Here is a 20,956-nt window from a genome sequence, read left to right on the forward strand (position 1 = left end):
CAGTTTCAGGCCTTCTTGTGACAGCTCGGAGTCCTTTGGCGAACAATAGGCAATTATGGGGACTTTTGAATAGATCTATTTCCTAAGCATCGCCGGTAATTATCCACATAGATTAATGTAAGGCAATTTATCCATTAGGCAGTCTATCACAAACATTAAAGAGACATATAAACAATGACATCATTTCATCCGAATTTAATCTAAATGTTAATATTTCCTTTTGATCTTTGAATCAACAGCTATAGTGACAGACAAGAAGTGTCTGTTTACATCGCTAGCATTAAAAAAGAGATGAGCATATACATACAATTAGTATCACCTCTAATTTCTAACAATACAGGTTTGCATTTCAAAGTTCTAGTCTATCTACCATGGAGTGGTCCTTATTACCATTTACATACTGATCTAACATCTCGCTTATGGTTGACTCTGGGTCAATTATCCTGCAGGATGTTTAACCCTTTCTGGCCATACATCACACTTTTGTATAAGATTTGTTGCAATTGTATAACAGTGATAGCAACAATGATTTGCATGGTCAGATTTTAATTAGATAACGTCACAGATGGTCAATCAGATGAGCTTAAGTATGTTGTTGAATCAGGGCCTAAATTATGTTTTTAAATCAGTAGTGTTTTAGTTAAATCTGTGAATGAAAAAGTTGTATCCAAAGTTAAGATAATGTTATCCTTTATAAACAGTTATTTAAATGAATATTTACAACTCTTTTTGTTTGGAGTGGGGAATTATTGCTTTATTCCAGTCCTGAGAGATTAACAAATATCCATTCCTTTTGGGGTGAAATTTTCAGTTGGTATGAATCAGTGTAGCTCCATTGACTTCAATGGGACATAAGCACAATCTTAAAGATCTGTTTAAGTGCTTTGCTGAATTGGGGCCTTAATTATAATGATTAATTGTATGGTAGTTTTAGTTAACAAAAATATTTCTATTGTTAACTGTAGCAGAAACTGGAGATGAACAAAAGACCTCCATCTGGGACCTCATCTACATCTAAAAGCACATCACCAACTCTCACACCATCCCCATCTCCATCCCCATCCCCTAAGGTTCACAATGCAGAGTCGTCTCTCTCTTCATCTCACAGACAAGCCAAGAGCAATGGTGGCTCCAGCAGTGGAACTATTACTGATGAAGGTGAGTAGATCTCTATAGTCAAGAAAACAAAGTTTTAGAAGCCATAATGATACTGGTTTTGTGTATGAGGGGAAAAAAATGAGTCTTGTTTCCTTTTTAGAAACTGTCCTACTGTCCTGATAAAAATTACCCTGTTACGCTATTGAAAATAGAAAATAGTTGATTTTGATATTTCTGGAAATTGGATTGTTAATATATGAGTCCTCTTAGAATTTTAGATAAAACATCCCTAACTGTTTTATATCATTGCTGTTGATGCACTTTATTCATTTTGAGAAACTCAGGACTGATTCTACTTTCACATATTCTGATTTTATGTTGGTGGTTTAATTCCATTTACTTTTGGAGTGGAGTGACTTCCAATTTATATTAGCGTAAAGGGGAGCAGAATTTTCCTCGCTAACTGTTCTTGTACTGCAGACTGGCTGTTATAGAAAGGACCTACTAATGCCCAGTCGAAAAGGCACCTACTAACGCCCATCGAAAAGGCACCCTGGTGGCTCTGGTCAGTACCACTGACTGGACCGTTAAAAGTGTGGTTTTCGGTGCAGCGGGGCTAAGGCAGGCTCTCTGCCTGCCCTGGCTCTGTTTGGCTCCCGAAAGCGGTGACATGTCCTCTGGCTCCTAGGCACAGGGTTGGCCAGGAAGGCTCTGCGCTTAGCCCCTGCCCTGAGTTCTGGCTCTGCAGCTCCCATTGCCCGGGAACTGCAGCCAATGGGAGCTGTGGGGGCAGCGCCTGCAGGCGAGGGAAGGGCCCCCACCCCTGCCCTGAGCCCCCCCTCCCCACTCTGAATCACTTGGACTCATCCCAGTGCTCCCTCCTGCATCCCAAGCCCACTGCCCCAGCCCGGAGCCCCCTTCCGCACTCCGAACCTCTCAGCCCTGCCCGGAGCCATCTCCTGCACCCTCTGCCAGAGCCTTCACCCCTTCCCATATCTCTACCCCAACCCGGTGAAAATGAGTGAGTAAGCAAGAGTGGGGGAAAGTGAGCAATGGAGGAAGGGGGGAATGGAGTGAGTGGTGGCTGGGCCTTGGAGTAGGGATGGGGCTGGGGCTAGGTCTCAGGGTAAGGGGCAGGGCAGGAGTGTTCGGTTTTCTGCCATCAGCAAGTTGGCAACCCTGTCCTGTAATGGACCTCGACCACTTTCTGAACACTGACTGACAGGTTAATCACATCCATGAAGGCCTTAGAACCAGCTGAAACTCTTCAAATCTGGCATCTAAACTGCTCCCTTTACAAAAACCTGGAACTGTGTTACAATCTCAGACTTGATGCTTCTGTGCTACATTAACATATGTTCACAGAAGCTCTACTCTGAGCTTGAGGATTAAGGCTCTTTGGCTACACCAGTAGTGCTGTGGCACTGTAAGCTTCCTCACCTCCAGTGACATCAGGGTTCAGAAACCCTATGGCAGTGCCAGAGCCGCAGTGCTGAGCTTACTCAGTGGTAGTGCACACACACTTAGAAGCCTTATGATAAGCAAAATTCATAAATTCAAAGGACTTGTTACAATATTTAAGATTTTCTTTATTTCACACAAAAGAAAATTAGGCAGTTGATTTGCACATATTCCTATAATATAGTTATCATGAGCATAGTGCTTAAACGATTTGTGTGGTTTCTTTTTAGGCAACCAGTTGGGGGACCACCAAAAACTTGTCCATAGTTTGAGAACCTCTGACATAGAGAATCATGAAAGAAGAAACCATGTGAGAGTAAAAGGAGTTTGTGAAAACTTGGAGAAAGGTAATCTCTCTTGTGCAGAATGTCATTGAGAGGGGGCTTTAAATCTGAGCACAGTAGAAGTATTAGTAGATAGATCCCTCAGAGCCCTCTTTCCCTCCAGTGACATAATTGATAAAATTATACATTATTATCAACAAAAAAGTTCTGATGAAAAAGGGCTAGAGAGCAAAATATCGTCGGTGAAACCCCAAAATCCAGATATTTCAGAATTTATCACCTATTACACTGAGATCGTTCAGAGAAATGAGAGAACTAGTTAAGGAACTGAGGAAAAAAGGGATATAAGGTACAAATGGGGGTTCCTAATTAACCTTATCTTCTCCTATAAGAATAAAACCTTTAGATTTTACTGCTGACCAGTGTGAGTAAGTGTTCACAATCTGACCCTTTGCTTTTAAAGATCTAAGGATGTCTACACTAGACTTTACCTTGGGGATCAGCCTACGGTATAGAACAAACATTTGTAGCATGGATCAAATGTGTGGGAAGTGTCCTCACCAGCTTTTAGAAATATGTCAAGTAAGTTGAATTAATTGGCAGTCAATTAACTTGAGGTAAAAGTGTCTAATGAAGACATGCATTAAGATGAGGACTGCTACCTGAGTTGTCCACAACCTTGAAGCACCCCTCATTTGTAAACAAGGATGCTCCCAAGAGGGACTTAAAGGAGGAATCAGTCCTTCAAGATATCTTTTATTTTATTTTGAGTTTTTGTAAAGCTAAGAGGGATTTCATAACTGCTAAGGCCCGAAGGTACCATTGTGATCATCTAGTCTGACCTCTTGTATAACAAAGGGCCATAGAACTTTCCCAAAATAATTCGTAGAGCATAGAAAAACATCCATCCTAGATTTAAAAATTGTCAGTGATGGTGAATCTACTGTGACCCTTAGTAAAATGTTCCAGTGATTAATTACCCTCACTGTCAAAAATTTACACCTTATTTCCAGTCTGAATTTCTCTAGCTTCAACTTCTAGCCATTGGATCATGTTATACCTTTGTCTGCTAGATTGAAGAATCCATTATTAAATATTTGTTCCCCATGTAGATACTTGAGACTGTAATCAAATGACGTCCCTTATCCTTGCCTTTGTTAAGTTAAATAGATTGAGCTCTTTTAGATATAGCTATAAGGCATGTTTTCTAATCCTTTAATCATTCCCATGACTCTTCTCTGAACCCTCTCCAATTTATCAACATCCTTCTTGAATTATGAGCACCAGAACTGGACACTGTATTCCAACAGTGGTCGCACCATAGCTAAACACAGAAGTAAAATAACCTCTTTAGTCTTATTTGAGATTCCCATTTATGCCGCTCAGGATCTCATTAACTCTTTTGCCACAATGTTGTATTAGAAGCTCATGCTCAGTTGATTATACACGATGACTCACAAATCTTTTTCAGAATCACTGCTTCCCAGTATAGAGTTCCCTGTCCTCTAAGTATGGCCTACATTCTTTGTTCCTAGATGAATACATTTACATTTGGCCATATTAACATGCATATTGTTTCCTTGTGCCCAGTTTACCAAGTGATCCGGATTGCTGTTTATCAGTGACCTGTCATCTTAATTATTTACCACTCCTCCAATTTTTGTGTCATCTGAAAACTCTATCACTGATGATTTTATGTTTTCTTCCAGATCATTGACAAAAATGTTAAATAGCATAGGACCAAGAACTCATCTCTGCAGGACCCCACTAGAAACACACCCACTTGATGATTTTTCTCTGTTTACAGTTAAATTTTGAGAGCTATCAGTTAGCCAGTTTTTAAACCATTTAATGTGGGCCTTGTTAATTTTATATCATTCAATTTTTTTCATCAAAATCTTGTTTGGGTACCAAGACAAATGCCATACAGAAGTCTAAGTATATCATGTCAACACTGTTACCTTTATCAACCAAACTTGTAATCTCATCACAAAAAGATATCATTAGTTTGACAGGAACTATTTTCCATAAAGCCATTTTGATTTGTATTAATTACATTATCCTCCTTTAATTCTTTATTAATCGAGTCCCATATCAGTTGCTCCTTTATCTTGCCCGAGATTGATATCAGGTTTACAAGTCTATGATTACCCAGGAAATCCCGTTTATTCATATTAAAAATTTGCACATTAGCTTTCTTCCAGTCTTCTGGAAATTCCCCAGTGCTCTAAGACTTTTTGAAAATCAATGTTAATGGTCCAAAAAACTCCTGAGTCAGATCTTTTAAAACTCTTAGTTATCTGGACCTGCTAATTTAAAAATGTCTGACTTTAGTAGCTTTTGTTTAACATCCTCCAGAGATATTAGAGGAATGGAAAGAATGTTATCATTACCATGTCATCTATTTTTTCCCCAAATACGGAACAGAAATCTTTACTGAAGATGTTTGACTTTTCTGCATTTTTATTGATAATTCTACCATTTCCAGCTAGTAATTGACCAATACCATTGTCAGGATTTTTTTGGTTTTGTTTCTAATATATTTAAAAAACTCCTTATTGTCTTTAATTCTGCTGGCCATATATTTCTCTTTGTGTCTCTTTGCTTCCCTTATCTACTTTCTACAGTTCCTAATTCCTGATTTATATTCATTACTCTCGACTTCCCCTTTTAAGTCCTCTTTCGTGTGATTGTATTAATGGGGAAAAGAAAAAGATAGTTAAAAGTAGAAGAAGAAAATATAAAGAGAAGAACGTTTGTAAGAGGCTTGCAAGTGTCATTATTTAAAGTAAGTCCATAGGATCTCCAAGGGATATGTTTTTACAATAATATTATTATTATTGTGTAATTCCATAATTTACATTTTTATAATTTTCCGTTTGGTTGCTTATTTTACTTTAGCTTCTCAAATTAAATTGTCTTTTTTGGTAGAATGGCAGAAAGAAAGTATAAATCAGGTGAGGAGATGAAACTACAGAAACAGCTAGGACAATATGTCCGTCTAATATTAACAGAGATGACTATTTGTAGAACTCTGTTGATATAGTTTAAATATTTAACTGATTGTGATAAAAGTTCAAAGTGTGTTTGAAAAAGATTTTTAGCTATCAACGCCTCCAAATTTTAATTTCTCCAGATCTTGCAAGGGAAACCCAAGCCCACAGGTTGAAATTCAGTAATCAGATTGTGTCATGTATCAAGGTCTTTGTCGTGCAGGAGAAAGGGGAGGGTTGTTAGGAAGCCAGTTATGGCTTCTGTATTCTTAATCTGTCCCAGCCCTTCACTAATGGACCATATGCAAACTATGATTGACATAAATTGCACAAAGCAGCTCAAGCATTGCAAAGAGATCAGAACTTGAGCAGGGAATCTGGCCCCAAATATTTAAAAGCAGATCTGAATAAGATTAAAGTACAGAAGGCAGCATTTTATGTAACAAAGCTGCATGTTATGAGAATAAGAAATATGTTTATCTTGACTTTGAAACTTGATATTTTTAATTTTCAAAGTGTCCTAAAACAACTTCAACGGAGGATCAGTTGTTTGGAATTATTAATGACTGATTTTTCCAAAAATAAATATTTACTGTTTTTCTAAGAAGAACAAGCCCTTAAGCACTCAAGTTATTGGAGTTTAGAAATTTATTCTTGATGTGTGGAAAATTGATACTGTTGGAGTTATGCAACATATCTCACTTGCAGCACCGTGAGAGAGATTTATTTATTTTTCTCCTGTCCAGCTGAGATATAATTCATTTATTTTTCTGAGGCTATTATAATATGTGTTCTATTTTTTCCCCATATTTTTGGCTAAAATACGTTAGGCTATTTCTTATGTCGTCTTTTAAAACTGAGACATAAAATAAGGAAAGGAAAATCTAAAAGACTTTGGTAAGAAAGTTGTTTGATGCTAAGGGATGCTTGAGGATTCTCTATACCCTGGTGAGTAAGTCACTCACCTGGGAGGTAGGAGATGTGGAGTCAAATTGCTCATCTGAGTCAGGCAGAGAGAAGATTTGAATCACATTTCCTGCACCTCCCAAGAGAGTGACTTAATCATCATTCTGTAGAATCACTGCATCTGTGACTCTGACCCAGTGAATAATTTTGTCTTTATACAAAGTGGAACAGCTTCAGAAGGAGAGATTGAAAGCAATCCTCCCCAGAATAGCCTATAACCTACTCATCTGGGAGGAGGGAGATCTGAGTTTAGAAGTCATTCTGCAGAGTGGGGATTCTAACATGGGTTTCCCACATCACAGGCAAGTACTTTAACCATGGGGCTAAAGATTATTGTGGATAGACAGACACACACATACACAGTTTTCTGAAGCTGATCAGACCTTTTTCGATTTGCTGACAAATACCAAAAACATGAACAATATTTAATATTCAAGAACATAAGTACCGCAATTCTGGGCCAGACCAATGGTCCATCTTGCCTACTATCCTACTTCTCACAGTCATCAGTACCAGAGTTTCAGGGGAATGTACTGAACAGGACAGTGGGAATAATCCAACCCATGTTCCTCTTCCAGCTTTGGGTAGTCAGAGGTTTAGGGTTGCCTGATCATGGGGAGGCATCCCGGACCATCTTGATAATAGCCATTTATGGACCTATCCTCCATGAACTTATCTAGGTTTTTTTTTAACCCAGTTATACTTTTTGGCCATCACAACATCCTATGGCAATGCGTTCCACAGGTTAATTGTGTGTTGTGTGAAAAAGTACTTCCTCTTGTTTGTATTAAACTGCTGTCTATTAATTTCATTGGGTGACCCCTGATTTTTTGTATTGTGGAAAAGAGTAAATAACACTTCTCTATTAACTTTTTCCGTACCATTCATGATGTTAGACTTTGATCATATCCCATTTTAGTTGTCTCTTTTCTAAGCTGAACAATCCTAGTCTTTTTAGTCTCTCCTCATATGGAAGTTATTCCATACCCTTTATCATCTTTGTTGCCCTTCTCTGAACCTTTTCCAGTCCCACTGTTTCCTTTTTGAGATGGAACAACTAGAACTGGACAAGGTAGTGTGAGTTCACGATGGATTTATATAGTGACATTATGATATTTTCTTGTATTACTTTCTATCCCTTTTCTAATAGTTTCTAGTATTCTGTTAGCCCTTTTTACTGCTGCTGCTGTGCATTAAGCTGAAGTTTTCAGAGATCTATCCACTGTGACCCCAAGATCTCTTTCTTGAGTGGTAACAGCTAATTTAGAACCCTTCATTATGCATGTGTAGTTGGGATTACCCCACTATTCTGAGTTTTTGGTTTTCTGGCCAAACCAAAAAATCTATTATTCTCCCAGTCCTAGGTGGACATAAGGTTTCTCATATTCGGTAGCCCTCAACAATAATAAAAAAACAACAACTGTGACTCTGATATATGAGTATTACATAGATTTTTTTTTAGCAATCATTGTCTTTGAGATGATTGTTACATGGGAAATGCTCTTTGTGTCATAACATAATCTGAATAGTTATGGAGTCATTGTTAGACTCAATGGTTGATTGATTAAATTATTAGCAATATATAATCAGACATAGCATACTATTCACTTGAATGCATTATTTGTTTGTGTATTAAAATTAATGGTAACAGTCTTAATAATGTAGTAAAATAATGAAAGAGAATAACTGAAATTAAGAAAATGCAACTTCATATTACCCTTATACAAACAATGCACTTTAAATTGGGAGAAGTTGATTCTTTAGAGGCTGCTTCATTTTGGTATACATAGTTGGTATCATTACCTATAAAACTGTTGCTATTTTTCTTCTTTGAGTGATTGCTCATGTGCATTCCACAATAGGTGTGTGTGCTCACCATGTGCAACGTGCAACGGTGCCGGAAGTTTTTCCCCTAGCAGTACTTGTAGGGGAGCGCCCTTAGCGACCCCTGGAGTGGCACCTCTATGGCGTGGTATAAGAGGTGCTGCGCGCTTCCCCCACCCTCCGTTCCTTCTTGCCGACAGTGAAGGTGCATCAGAACTGTTCTGCTCTAGCTTGGCTGCAGCTTCCCTCTTGGACTCTGTTAGTTCATAGTTAGTAGTACCTGTATTTAAAGTAGTTTAGTTTAGAGTTAGTTTAGTGCACCTGGGCTGGGACATGCCCTGTGCCCCGGGCTTTAAGTCGTGCGACATTTGCAAGCAGCCGATGCCCGTGAGTGATCCCCACGCGGATCTGGGGGAAACCCATCTCAGCGATGGCTGCAAGATTTGCAGATCCTTCAAGCCTCAGACCAAGAAGGAATGGGACATTTGGCTCCGAGCCATTTTGATGGAGTCGGCCTTAACCCCGACTCCGGTGCGCCACTCCGAGTCAGCACCGAGCACCGCAGCGTTGGTGCACGGCGATGCGTCGGTGCCTTCTACCAGCAGACACCACTCCCCGTTTGCGGGACGCTCCAAGAAAGCTAAAGAGAGATCTTCTCTGCCGAGACACCGGAGTAAGACCAGGGGAGAGACTAGACGCACATTGGGCAGTTCTCGGTTCCCGTCGGCCTCCTGGCCTCCGACTCAGGTTGAGCAGAGTAGCCTGGCCCACTCTGCACCGACCTCCCTGGACATCCGGGTGCCCTCCAGGCTGGAGGACCTGCAAGCAGCCCGGGACATTATGTCTCTGCTGGTACCAGGGGCACCGCCACCGTTGGCTCCCTGGTCCAGAGGCAAGCCACCGTTTGGATCCCCGCAGTCACTGCCGGGTCCCTGTTGACCCCCACCAGGTTGTCTGACTGGGTACTGATGGGCAGGGGTTCCAGGCAACCCTCCGCCGTGAGGGACCATAGACCTCACGAGGAGAGTGTGCCCTGTCAAGACCAGGGCAGATGGCACCGGAGGTCCTCGTCTCCGAGAGGCTACCGTAGCCCTTCGTGGTATGGGCATCTACACCGTTCATGTTCTTCGTCTTGCTCGAGGTCCCTGCTGCAGCACCGCTCCTAGAGTCCCGGGTGTCGATCGCTGGCACCTCACCATTGCAAATCCATCTGTCAGAGCCGATCGCGGAGCAGCTCTACCGGCGGTTCTCCCGCACCTCCACGCCGGGATCACGGTCTTGTGGTCGGCACCGTTCTCGACGCCACCGCTCCTCTTTTTCCCGGGATAGTGGTAAGGCATATGCCAGTCCGGCCTCCCTTCGCACTCGTCAGTCATTGGGACAGGCTAGTCAGGCTGAACAGCCTGCTCCACCAGTGCTACAGCAGGTGCAGTGGCACCGGGCTCCTTGGCCGGCACCATGGTACCAATGGGCTCCATGGCCCCCGACGCAGCCCCCGGTGGAGGCTCGCTCAGTGGCCGGAGCCTCAGAGAGACTGTCGTTCTCCCTAGCTCAGCCTCCCAGGAAGGAGTCAGTGGGGCATTCATCACTGATTCCGCGCCCGGAGGGGATCCAAGAGGTGGGGCCCTCTCCTTCCCGATGAGGTGATTACAGCCCCTCCTCCGCCTGTCGCGCATGAGGACTCCAAAGCCCACCAGGAAGTGTTGAAAAGGATGGCATCAAGCCTTAACCTTCAAGCCAAGGAGGTGGAGGAACCCTCGGACTCCCTCTTCAACGTCCTCTTGGCCTCGGGGCTGCTCAGGGTGGACCTGCCACTCCATGAAGGGGTGGCAAAGATTTTGAACGCCTTGTGGCAAACCCCGGCTTCCTTGCCCCACATCTCTAAGAGGGCGGAACGGAAGTACTTCATGCCCGCCAAGGGGCATGAATACCTGTACACCCACCCTGCCCCCAACTCCCTGGTGGTTGAGTCACTCAACCACAGGGATAGGCAGATACAACCAGCCCTTACTTCTGAGAATAAAGACTCAAGGAGACTGGATCTATTTGGGAGAAAGGTTTATTCATCCTCAAGTTTCCAATTAAAGGTGGAGCACCACCAAGCCCTCCTGGGGAGATATGAGTTCAACTTGTGGGGCTCTCTGCCCAAATTCGAGGACTCCCTCTAAGAGTGTGACAAGAAGGATTTCAAGGCTCTGGTTGAGGAGGGTACAGCGGCTGCCAGGGCGGCCCTTCTGGTAGTGTCGGATGCTGTGGATACGGCTGCAAGGTCTATGGCCTCCGCAGCGTCCATGAGGAGGGCGTCATGGCTCCTGCTGTCTGGGCTGACCAGTGAGGCACAGAACTCCTTACAGGACCTTCCATTCGATGGCAAGGCCTTGTTTGCCGAACAGACGGATGTGAAATTGCATGGAAAGATGTTTAAGTTTAAGCTGCTGCAGGCTCCCACCCAGGCCACTCACGCTAAATATGAGCCCCCTTATAAAAAGTCAAGGGACTATAAGAAACACCCATAAACTATAAGAAGCACCCATAGAAACACCCAATCCCGGTCTGGGCCCCAACCTGGGCCCTCCAAGGGCAAACAGGCTGGAAAGCATCAGTTTTGACGGGATGCCCGGGGGCGACTTACCAGTTTGTACCAGAGATCCATCCGCAATAAAGCTTCCCTTCTCCAACCAGTTGTGTGCTTTTCTCCCGCAGTGGTCGTGGCTGACTTCGGACCGATGGGTCCTTAACCCTGTCTCATGGGGCTATACTCTCCAGTTTACCTCCACACCGCCCACCCACCCTCCGTCCCCATCCCTCCTGGGGGACCCCTCTCATGAGGCCCTGCTCAAGCAGGGGGTGGGACGGCTCCTTGGTCTAGGAGCGGTGGAAGTGGTGCCAGTGGAGTTCAGACACAAGGACTTCTACTCCAGCTACTTCCTTATCCCGAAGGCCAAAGGGGGGCTCTGACCCATCCTGGACCTGCGAGGCCTGAACCAATACATGGTAAAGCTCAAGTTTCGCATGGGTCTCTCTGGTCTCCATCATCCCCTCCCTGGATCCTGGGGACTGGTACACTGCTCTCGATCTGCAGGACGCGTACTTCAACATTCATATTTTCGAGGGGCACAGACGTTTCCTCCGTTTCACGGTTGGGCAGGAACACTACCAATGTACGGTCCTCCCGTTTGGCCTGTCCACTGCTCCCAGATCTTCCCCTATCTCAATGACTGGCTGGTCAAGGGCAGCTCCAGGTCACAGGTGCGGGATCACGTGTCACTCCTCCTGTCCACGTGCGCCACTCTGGACCTGTAGGTAAACAACACCAAGTCCATGTTAGTCCTGGTGCAGCGCAAAGAATTTATTGGGGCAGTCCTGGACCCGACATTGGCCAGGGCCTCCCTCCCACTGGACAGATTCGAGACCCTAAGGGAGCTCATCGGCATAGTCACAAGGTTCTCCATGACCACAGCCAGAGCGTGCCTGCAGTTCCTGGGTCACACGTCAGCATGCACATATGTGGTTCACAAAGCCATACTCAGGATGAGGCCCCTCCAGCTCTGGGTTGGTCGTGGTGTTCTCCCAGTCCAGAGACAGGATGGACAAGGTCCTCACTGTGCCCGAACCGGTGATTGCCTCCCTACAATGGTGTTCCTCCCTGGGGAACATGGTCCACGGGGTCCCGTTCAGGGGCAGACCCCCATCAGTGGAGCTGGTGTCTCACATGTCAGATCTGGGGTGGGGAGCCCATGTGAGGAACATTCAAATGCAAGGTCTGTGGTGCGCGCAGGACCTTGCCCTTCATGTAAACATCAAGGAGCTCAGGGCAGTCTGTCTGGAATGCGCAGTCTTCCACTCACACTTGGAGGGCAGAGTGGTCAGGGTTCTCACGGACAACACGGCCTCAATGTTTTACATCAACAGGCAAGGTGGGGCCTGCTCCTCTGCTCTCTTCCAGGAAGCCCTCAGGCTGTGGGACTTCTGTATAGCCCACAATATTTGCCTGGAAGCCCACCACTTACCGGGCGCCTGGAACTCACGGGCGGATCGCCTGAGCCGAGCCTTCTCCTCTCAGCATGAGTGGTCACTACACCCAGAGAGGGTGCACAGGATTTTCCAAAAGTGGGGCACTCCCCAGTTGGACCCGTTCATGCCATGGCAGAACCGCCAGTGTCCCCGCTTTTGGTCCGGGGAGGGGTGGGACTTGGGTGCGGATGCCATCTCCGATGCCTTCCTCCTATCCTGGTTGGGCCAGCTTCTCTATGCCTTCTCCCTGATCCTGTTGATTGGTCTTGGAGAAGATAAAAATGGACAGGGCCTGAGTCCTCCTGATCACTCTGGCATGGCCCAGGCAACATTAGTATGGGACTCTCATGAGCCTGGTAGTCGCCTCACCGTGGATGTTGCTGTCCCACCCGGACCTGCTATCCCAGGACAAGGGCCGCCTCCTCCACCCCAACCTAGTGGCACTCCACCTCATGGCGTGGCTGCTCAATGGTTAGCCCTGGAGGAGAGGACGTGCTTGGAAGGGGTTCAGCACATCCTCCTGGAAAGCAGACGGCCCTCCACGTGTCGGGCCTACCTGGCGAAGTGGTCTCGGTTTTCCTGGTGGGCAGCTGATCGGGGTGTTTTGCCTATAGCTGCTCCAATTCAACTCATATTAGACTACCTCCTTTACCTTAGAGCCCAAGGCCTACTGCCCTCGTCCATCAAGGTGCACTTGGAGGCCATATCGGCCTTCCACCCACCAGTGCAGGGACACAGGGTATTCTCCCATGCTATGACTGGCCGATTCCTTAAGGGATTGGATCGTCTCTTCCAGTACGTTAGGCCTCCAGTCCCGCAATGGGACCTGAACTTGGTGCTGGCCCGGTTGATGGGTTACCCGTTTGAGCCACTGGCTACATGCTCCTGGTCACACCTCTCATGGAAGGTAGCCTTCTTGGTAGCGATCACGTCAGCTAGACGGATCTTGGAACTCAGGACCCTGACCGCCAAATCCCCGTACACAGTGTTCCATAAGGATAAGGTCTAGCTCCGACCGCATCCTTCGTTCCTCCCCAAGGTGGTCTCCACTTACCACATGGGTCAGGACATCTTCCTGACTGTGCTGTCCCAAACCCCATGCGTCCAGTGGGGAGCACCGCCTCCACATGCTGAATGTGAGATAGGCTCTGGCTTTTTACCTGGAACGCACAAAGCCGTTCAGGAAGTCTTCACAGCTGTTCATCGCCTCGGCCAAACGGATGAGAGGTCGGCCGATCTCCACTCAGCGGCTCTCCAACTGGATCATCTTGTGTATTTGTACTTGTTACGACCTGGCAGGAGTCCCCCCGCGGCCGATTGTGAAGGCACACTCAATGAGGGCGCAAGCCTCGTCAGCTGCCTTTTTAGCCCATGTCCCCATTCAGGACATTTTTAGGGCTGCCACATGATCTTCGGTTCACACATTCACCTCACATTGTGCGATCGTCTCCTAAACCAGGGAGAACACTGGGTTCAGCAGGGCTGTACTCCGTCCTGAGAGTCTGTGAACTCCTTCCCACCTCCAACAAATATAGCTTGGAATCACCTATTGTGGAATGCACATGAGCAATCACTCGAAGAAGAAAAGACAGTTACCTTTTCTGTAACTGGTGTTCTTCGAGACGTGTTGCTCATGTCCATTCCACATCCCGCCCTCCTTCCCCTCTGTTGGAGTTGTCTGGCAAGAAGGAACTGAGGGTAGGGGAGCATGCAGTGCCCCTTATACCACGCCATAGAGGCGCCACTCCAGGGGTTGCTAGGAGTGCTCCCCTACGGGTACTGCTAGGGGAAAAACTTCCTGCACCAGTGCACGTGGTGAGCACACACGCCTATTGTGGAATGGACATGAGCAACACATCTCGAAGAACGCCAGTTATGGAAAAGGTAACTGTCTTTTCCCCTCATGAAAGAAAACTGCAAGTCGTGAAAGGTAGTTACTGTTATGTCAGGAATTACTGAGTGGTGCTGTTAACTCATAATCTTACGTTCTTAGCATGTGAACAGTGTACAGTCTTTGAAAAAATGCTGTATTTTTGTTACATTTGTGATGGACATTCTTTGGGGTAGTTGTTGAAAACAGTAAGTGTGGTTTGCTTTCTGCCCTAATCTTTCTAACTAGAGATAATTGCTTGGAGCAGAGTGGCTTCCTGGGAACCAGGCAGTAGAGTTAGGGCTGAGATTCCTGAGAGAGGGAATTGCATGTATGTTGTTTGTGACCCACTGCAGTTCAAGAGCAAGTGTACAGAGTGTAAATAAATAACTTGAAATTAAGAAAATATCCTGACTTGGCATCCTTGATTTCTCCTCCAAAGGGAAGCCAATCTGCCAGGCCACAAAGTCTGCTTCCACTTAGCACAGAGGCAACTGTCTATTTTAGTAGAATCTTAGTAGAAGAAAATGCTTCCAGTGGGGCCCATATGTGCTTCTAAATCAAGAGCTGTTGGCATTCAACACCTGCTTTAAGATTCTAGACATGTTTAGAGGAGGGGAACTTGTGGTAGGCAGGAGCTTCAGTTGCACCATAGAATCAAAGCTTGATGGGGCTGTGACCAAGTGCCTGGATGGGCCACACTGAGAATGCTACACTCAGGGCAGACTGCAGGGAATAGGGAAGACGATCTCCAAAACTGGTAGTTTATTCTATAATGAGATTCACCAAGCCAGTAACAAAACAGCTTCTGTAACACCACATTGATTAGCAAGAAGCCAAATACAATCCCCTTTAAGCATTCCAGCCCTTGGTCCCCATCTAGACAGCCAAATCTAATATAGTGAGGGGTTACTGAAAACTGGATTCACCATATGTGATGTTCACCAATCCCAAAGGACCGGACATTTATTCCCAGGTCAATATGAGTCTCAGATCTTACCCAATAATCATGCAGATGACAGACTAAAGGTTTAATAATAAAAGGAAAAAGAAAGAAAAGAGTTGCAAAAGGCGAAAAGATCAATTTACATACAAATATGTGTAAAATCCTTAGGTCAGTTTCATAGCAGAGATTGTGAGGCTGCTGATTTATACAAATCTTTCTGGAATCAGTCTAAAAAGTTATAGTCCAATAGACAGTCCAGGGGTAGAGTCTGTTCAAGTCTTTCTGTGCATTTCCATGTTATTCCAAAACGTTATTTGGAAAATCTGTGTCTTATGACTCAGACTTTCCCTGTTCAAAGTTTAAGTAGACTATAAATATCAGGATCAGGGGTGGGGCTTTCCTCTATAGTTCCCTAACAAGCTGACAAGCCTCTTGTCATAGCAGGGCACTCCTCCCCCCCCCCCTTCCCTCCCCCCCCCAGGGAAGAATAAGCAGTGCAGATTGTTGCTTTGAAGCTAATCTTCCATTTCCTATGCATACACAGGTAAATTAGTTGCATTCATTCACATAATGCAGTTAGCCAGCAGTTCATTATAGCATAGACAATTAAGTTGAAGAGAATATAGATGATATGGTTAGTTTTATGCAGTATCTTACATCTTTGATTTTAAGGTTAACTGACCCATTGGCTTGCATATTATAAAGTAGTTAAGACATGAAAGGGAATTAGCATCTATAAACTAATCTGGTTACATTGTTAAACTTCTAACAAGATACAGGTAAACACAGACAAATTCACTTAGCATCTACCCTTGATTTCTGTTGCTACAAATAAATGGGTTAGTGATTACTGGTCTAGAGCAGGGGTCGGCAACGTTTGGCATGCAGCTCGCCAGGGTAAGTACCCTGGCGGGCCAGGCCAGTTTATTTACCTGCTGACACGGCAGGTTCGGCCGATTACGGCCCCCACTGGCCGCGGTTCGCCGTCCCGGGCCAATGGGGGTGGCGGGAAGCAACAGCCAGCACATCCCTCGCCTGTGCCGCTTCCCGCCGCCCCCATTGGCCCGGGATGGTGAACAGCGGCGAGTGGGGGCCGCGATTGGCCAAACCTGCCGCGTCAGCAGGTAAATAAACTGGCCCGGCCTGCCAGGATGCTTACCCTGGTGAGCCGCATGCCAAACGTTGCCGACCCCTGGTCTAGAGCATCTCTTTGAAATTCATATACAAGTACATTGTCTTGATAACATTTCAAGCCTCTTGTTAAGTTGTTATGGGTCATACCCAAGTTGACCAGTCTGTCAATGTCACAAGGGCACATTGCAGACTTCCCAAAGATGAAGGAATAAGCACCATTTAAACTACGCTCAGATATGACGGGAGAAGTGTAAAAATGAACTATAAAGATTACAGTTATTTCTCTTACCCTACAAAATATACACACAGGTCAATACATTTTTTTTATCACATTCTCCCTTACAGTTAAAAGTTAACATCACAGATCATACCCCAGTCTCTCTCTGTGTGGAAACAAGCTTTGTGAACTGTTATTAATTCATAATGTTTAGATTGCTTAGATAGACTACCTTAAGAAAAAAAGAGACCATTGTAAAGGATAGTTTTCAATATGTTGAACTCAGAAATAAATATAGCATTAAATATCATGGGGCAGGATGCTGTGGGAGGAAGAAGAAAAAGCAGGATGAATGTGGGGTATCGTAATCATAAAGGCCTCTTTTGTACCCCTTTCACCCCGCCATCTCCAGCCAGTATGAGCTTTCTGTATTTTGTGGTTTGAATGACCCTTCCCTCCCTGTTTTGTGACCAACCTGGGAGGGAGATGAGTGATGGGAAAAATAGCTAAAGTGATTTAATTTCCATACAGGTTATTGGAACCTTAGTTTGAAGAGACAGAGAAATTGTAGTCATCCAGGCTTTGGGGCTTACTTCCAATTTCCATCATAACATAAGAACGGCCGTACCGGGTCAGACCAAAGGTCCATCCAGCCCAGTATCCTGTCTACCGACAGTGGCCAATGCCAGGTGCCCCAGAGGGAGTGTACTTAACAGGCAATGATCAAGTGATCTCTCTCCTGCCATCCATCTCCATCCTCTGACAAACAGAGGCTAGGGACACCATTCCTTAACCATCCTGGCTAATAGCCATTAATGGACTTAACCACCATGAATTTATCCAGTTCTCTTTTAAACGCTGTTATAGTCCTAGCCTTCACAACCTCCTCAGGTAAGGAGTTCCACAAGTTGACTGTGCGCTGCGTGAAGAAGAACTTCCTTGTATTTGTTTTAAACCTGCTGCCTATTAATTTCATTTGGTGACCCCTAGTTCTTGTATTATGGGAATAAGTAAATAACTTTTCCTTATCCACTTTCTCCACATCACTCATGATTTTCATAGATTCATAGATTCATAGATTCTAGCACTGGAAGGGACCTCGAGAGGTCATCGAGTCCAGTCCCCTGCCCGCATGGCAGGAGTAAATACTGTCTAGACCATCCCTGATAGACATTTATCTAACCTACCCTTAAATATCTCCAGAGATGGAGATTCCACAACCTCCCTAGGCAATTTATTCCAGTGTTTAACCACCCTGACAGTTAGGAACTTTTTCCTAATGTCCAACCTAGACCTCCCTTGCTGCAGTTTAAGCCCATTGCTTCTTGTTCTATCCTTAGAGGCTAAGGTGAACAAGTTTTCTCCCTCCTCCTTATGACACCCTTTTAGATACCTGAAAACTGCTATCATGTCCCCTCTCAGTCTTCTCTTTTCCAAACGAAACAAACCCAATTCTTTCAGCCTTCCTTCATAGGTCATGTTCTCAAGACCTTTAATCATTCTTGTTGCTCTTCTCTGGACCCTTTCCAATTTCTCCACATCTTTCTTGAAATGCGGTGCCCAGAACTGGACACAATACTCCAGTTGAGGCCTAACCAGCACAGAGTAGAGTGGAAGAATGACTTCTCGTGTCTTGCTCACAACACACCTGTTAATATAAGTGACATTATTTTATATACCTCTATCATATCCCCCCTTAGTCTCCTCTTTTCCAAGCTGAAGAGTCCTAGCCTCTTTAATCTCTGCCCATATGGGATCCGTTCCAAACCCCTAATCATTTTAGTTGCCCTTTTCTGAACCTTTTCTAGTGCCAGTAACATAATTGCATGTAAAATGTAGTTAAAGGTAAGACTAGATGTCTAACAAGTACAGTTTAGTATAGTAGGTCATGGGAGTGAGATGCATTTTCACCTACTGTATATGTATAGAATAAAGACAATCTTGTTTTGCAATTTTGTATGAGTGGGTTCCTGGAAGTTTGCTTTAATTTCTGTATATCTTCATCAGTTCAATATATTTTCCCCACAGGTTACCAAAATTGAATTGTTTTAAACATTGTTTCTTTTTCTTTTCTGTTGTTAAAGATGAGCTGACTAGTATCCTTAAAAAATTGTCGCTTGAGAAATATCAGCCCATTTTTGAAGAACAGGAGGTAAGGCGTTTTTTTGTTTTTTAAGTTTTAAGTGTTTCAGTATTTTATTTCAGCATTTTAGCATGAATAATCTACTTATCTGTTTGAAACCTGTATTTTATTATCCAAGTAAAATCATGGCTCTGTGTTCACTATAGCTGTGCAGTTTGCAGCACAATTTACTCTTTGCTGCAGAACTGTTATCTAAAATCTCAATTTTCATTCAAAAAATACCTGGCTTCTTTCTAGTATTTCTAGTTGCAGCAATAACCTGGAAAATGTGAACCAAATATTAAAAGATATAGTGATGAGTCTGCATAATCAGGAAGATAGCATGAAACAATAAATCTGAGAGGTGTGAGCTACTCCCTTCATCTCAGTCAGGTCTCCCTGGATTCTGTCATTCGGCGGCTGTGGAATGTGGCATTTTCCCAGAATGCCATAAAATTCAACATGTTTTCTACTGACTTTGCCGTAGTGCCACAGACCAGATACCCAACTTTTTTTTTTTTTGTCTCCCTGCCCTGCTGGCACCTGCCAGCAGCTGTCTCTTCCTATATATCTTTCCACACGATGGCATTAATTGGATTATACTCTATATTCCTCTACAGTGCTCCATGAAGCCAAAGTTGGAATCCAGTGTACAACCAGAGTGGGGAGGAGCCAGCAGTGTAGAGAGAACAGTGCTTGGGGCAGGGGGGTGGGCAAGAAGACGAGCCACTGAAGCAGGCTACTATCTCCTTTTCCTGAACAGATGAGGGTTAGGGGGTTTGAACTGGACTATGCAGACAGCACGTGGCAGCTGAAGAACTGAGCTGCCTGGAGAATGCACGAAAACCTTCGCTGAAAATAATCATCAAATTTTTTTCATTAATGAGTACTTTCCATTCTGAGCCAAAATTGTGTGCTTGTTTGTAGATGGATAGAGGATGAGAATGAAGAGTACTTCATGGACATACAATAAATTTTAAATTAATGGAGATATCCCATGTCCTAGAACTGGAAGGGACCTTGAAAGGTCATTGAGTCCAGCCCCTGCCTTCACTAGCAGGACAAAGTACTGATTTTGCCCCAGATCCCCAAGTGGCCCCCTCAAGGATTGAATTTACAACCCTGGGTTTAGGAGGCCAATGCTCAAACCACTGAGCTATCCCTCCCCCCCATTAACATTGCCACAGAACGTCTGGGTGCATGTAGAAGAATTTGGCCCCATTGTACCACAGAGTGTTCAGGGCCACACATAAAGGTTATTCAGCTCAGCCACAAAATATTGGGCTTGAATAATATTCACCTACATAATAGGGAAGATAATTGCCTCCACTGTAAGAATCACTGGGTGAAATTCCATGTTGTGTGTTATATAACACATCAGACTAGACGATCATAATGGTCCCTTCCGGTCTTAAAATGTATGATCTGAATTTTCAGTAGTGACTCAGAATTTTAGGTGCCACAATTTCTGGATACCAAACTGAGACACCTTACATGGGCCTAATTTGCAGAAAATGCTGAGCACCTAGCTTCTGAAAATTAGGTCCCAAAAACCATTCTGTCCATGACAGTTTGAAAAGCTTATGTTTTTTTAATCCAGACCTGAAGAAGAGCTCTGTGTAAGCTTAGAAGCTTGCCTCTTTCACCAACAGAAGTTGTCCAATAAAAGATATTATCTCACCCACCTTGTCTCTCTAATATCCTGGAACCAACACAGTTACACCACCACTGCAAACAAAGGTTTATTGTAGCAGACATGGGTGTTGAGCTATGCGCATGCTAAAAAAAGTTATTTTGAGAAGTGCAAAACTAGACTGTATATTATGGGCAGAAAGGCCCCCTGGCACTTCTCTCCACACCCACAATTCTATACACACTTAAACACATGCATTTAAGTTTGCACACATGAACAGGCCCAGTGAATGGGACTATTCATGTGCATAAAGGCAATCATGTATTTTCAGGGTCAGTGCCCAAAAATGTAAGTGAATTTTTTTGAGCATTATACTTGGCTGTGAGAGTCTAAA

At 44.4% G+C, this 20,956-nt stretch overlaps 1 protein-coding gene across 9 annotated transcripts in view; it reads left to right on the forward strand.

Moving 5' to 3' along the window:
• The window catches only part of ANKS6 (ankyrin repeat and sterile alpha motif domain containing 6), an 80,870-nt gene that overhangs the window by 45,077 nt on the left and 14,837 nt on the right, over window positions 1–20,956 (forward strand). For 3 of the 9 annotated variants that reach the window (XM_005307034.5, XM_005307038.5, XM_005307036.5), the window contains exons 12-14: window positions 966–1,158; window positions 2,790–2,906; window positions 18,892–18,959. In XM_005307034.5, the coding sequence (XP_005307091.2) occupies window positions 966–1,158; window positions 2,790–2,906; window positions 18,892–18,959 (378 nt within the window). Of the gene's footprint in view, window positions 1–965; window positions 1,159–2,789; window positions 2,907–3,306; window positions 3,426–18,891; window positions 18,960–20,956 lie in introns of all 9 variants that reach the window. The other 6 variants (XM_042841645.2, XM_065584149.1, XM_042841651.2 and 3 more) reach the window with 3 other exon arrangements.

The sequence above is a fragment of the Chrysemys picta genome, chromosome 2 (genome assembly GCF_011386835.1).
Source record: "Chrysemys picta bellii isolate R12L10 chromosome 2, ASM1138683v2, whole genome shotgun sequence".
Taxonomy (NCBI): Eukaryota; Metazoa; Chordata; order Testudines; family Emydidae; genus Chrysemys; species Chrysemys picta.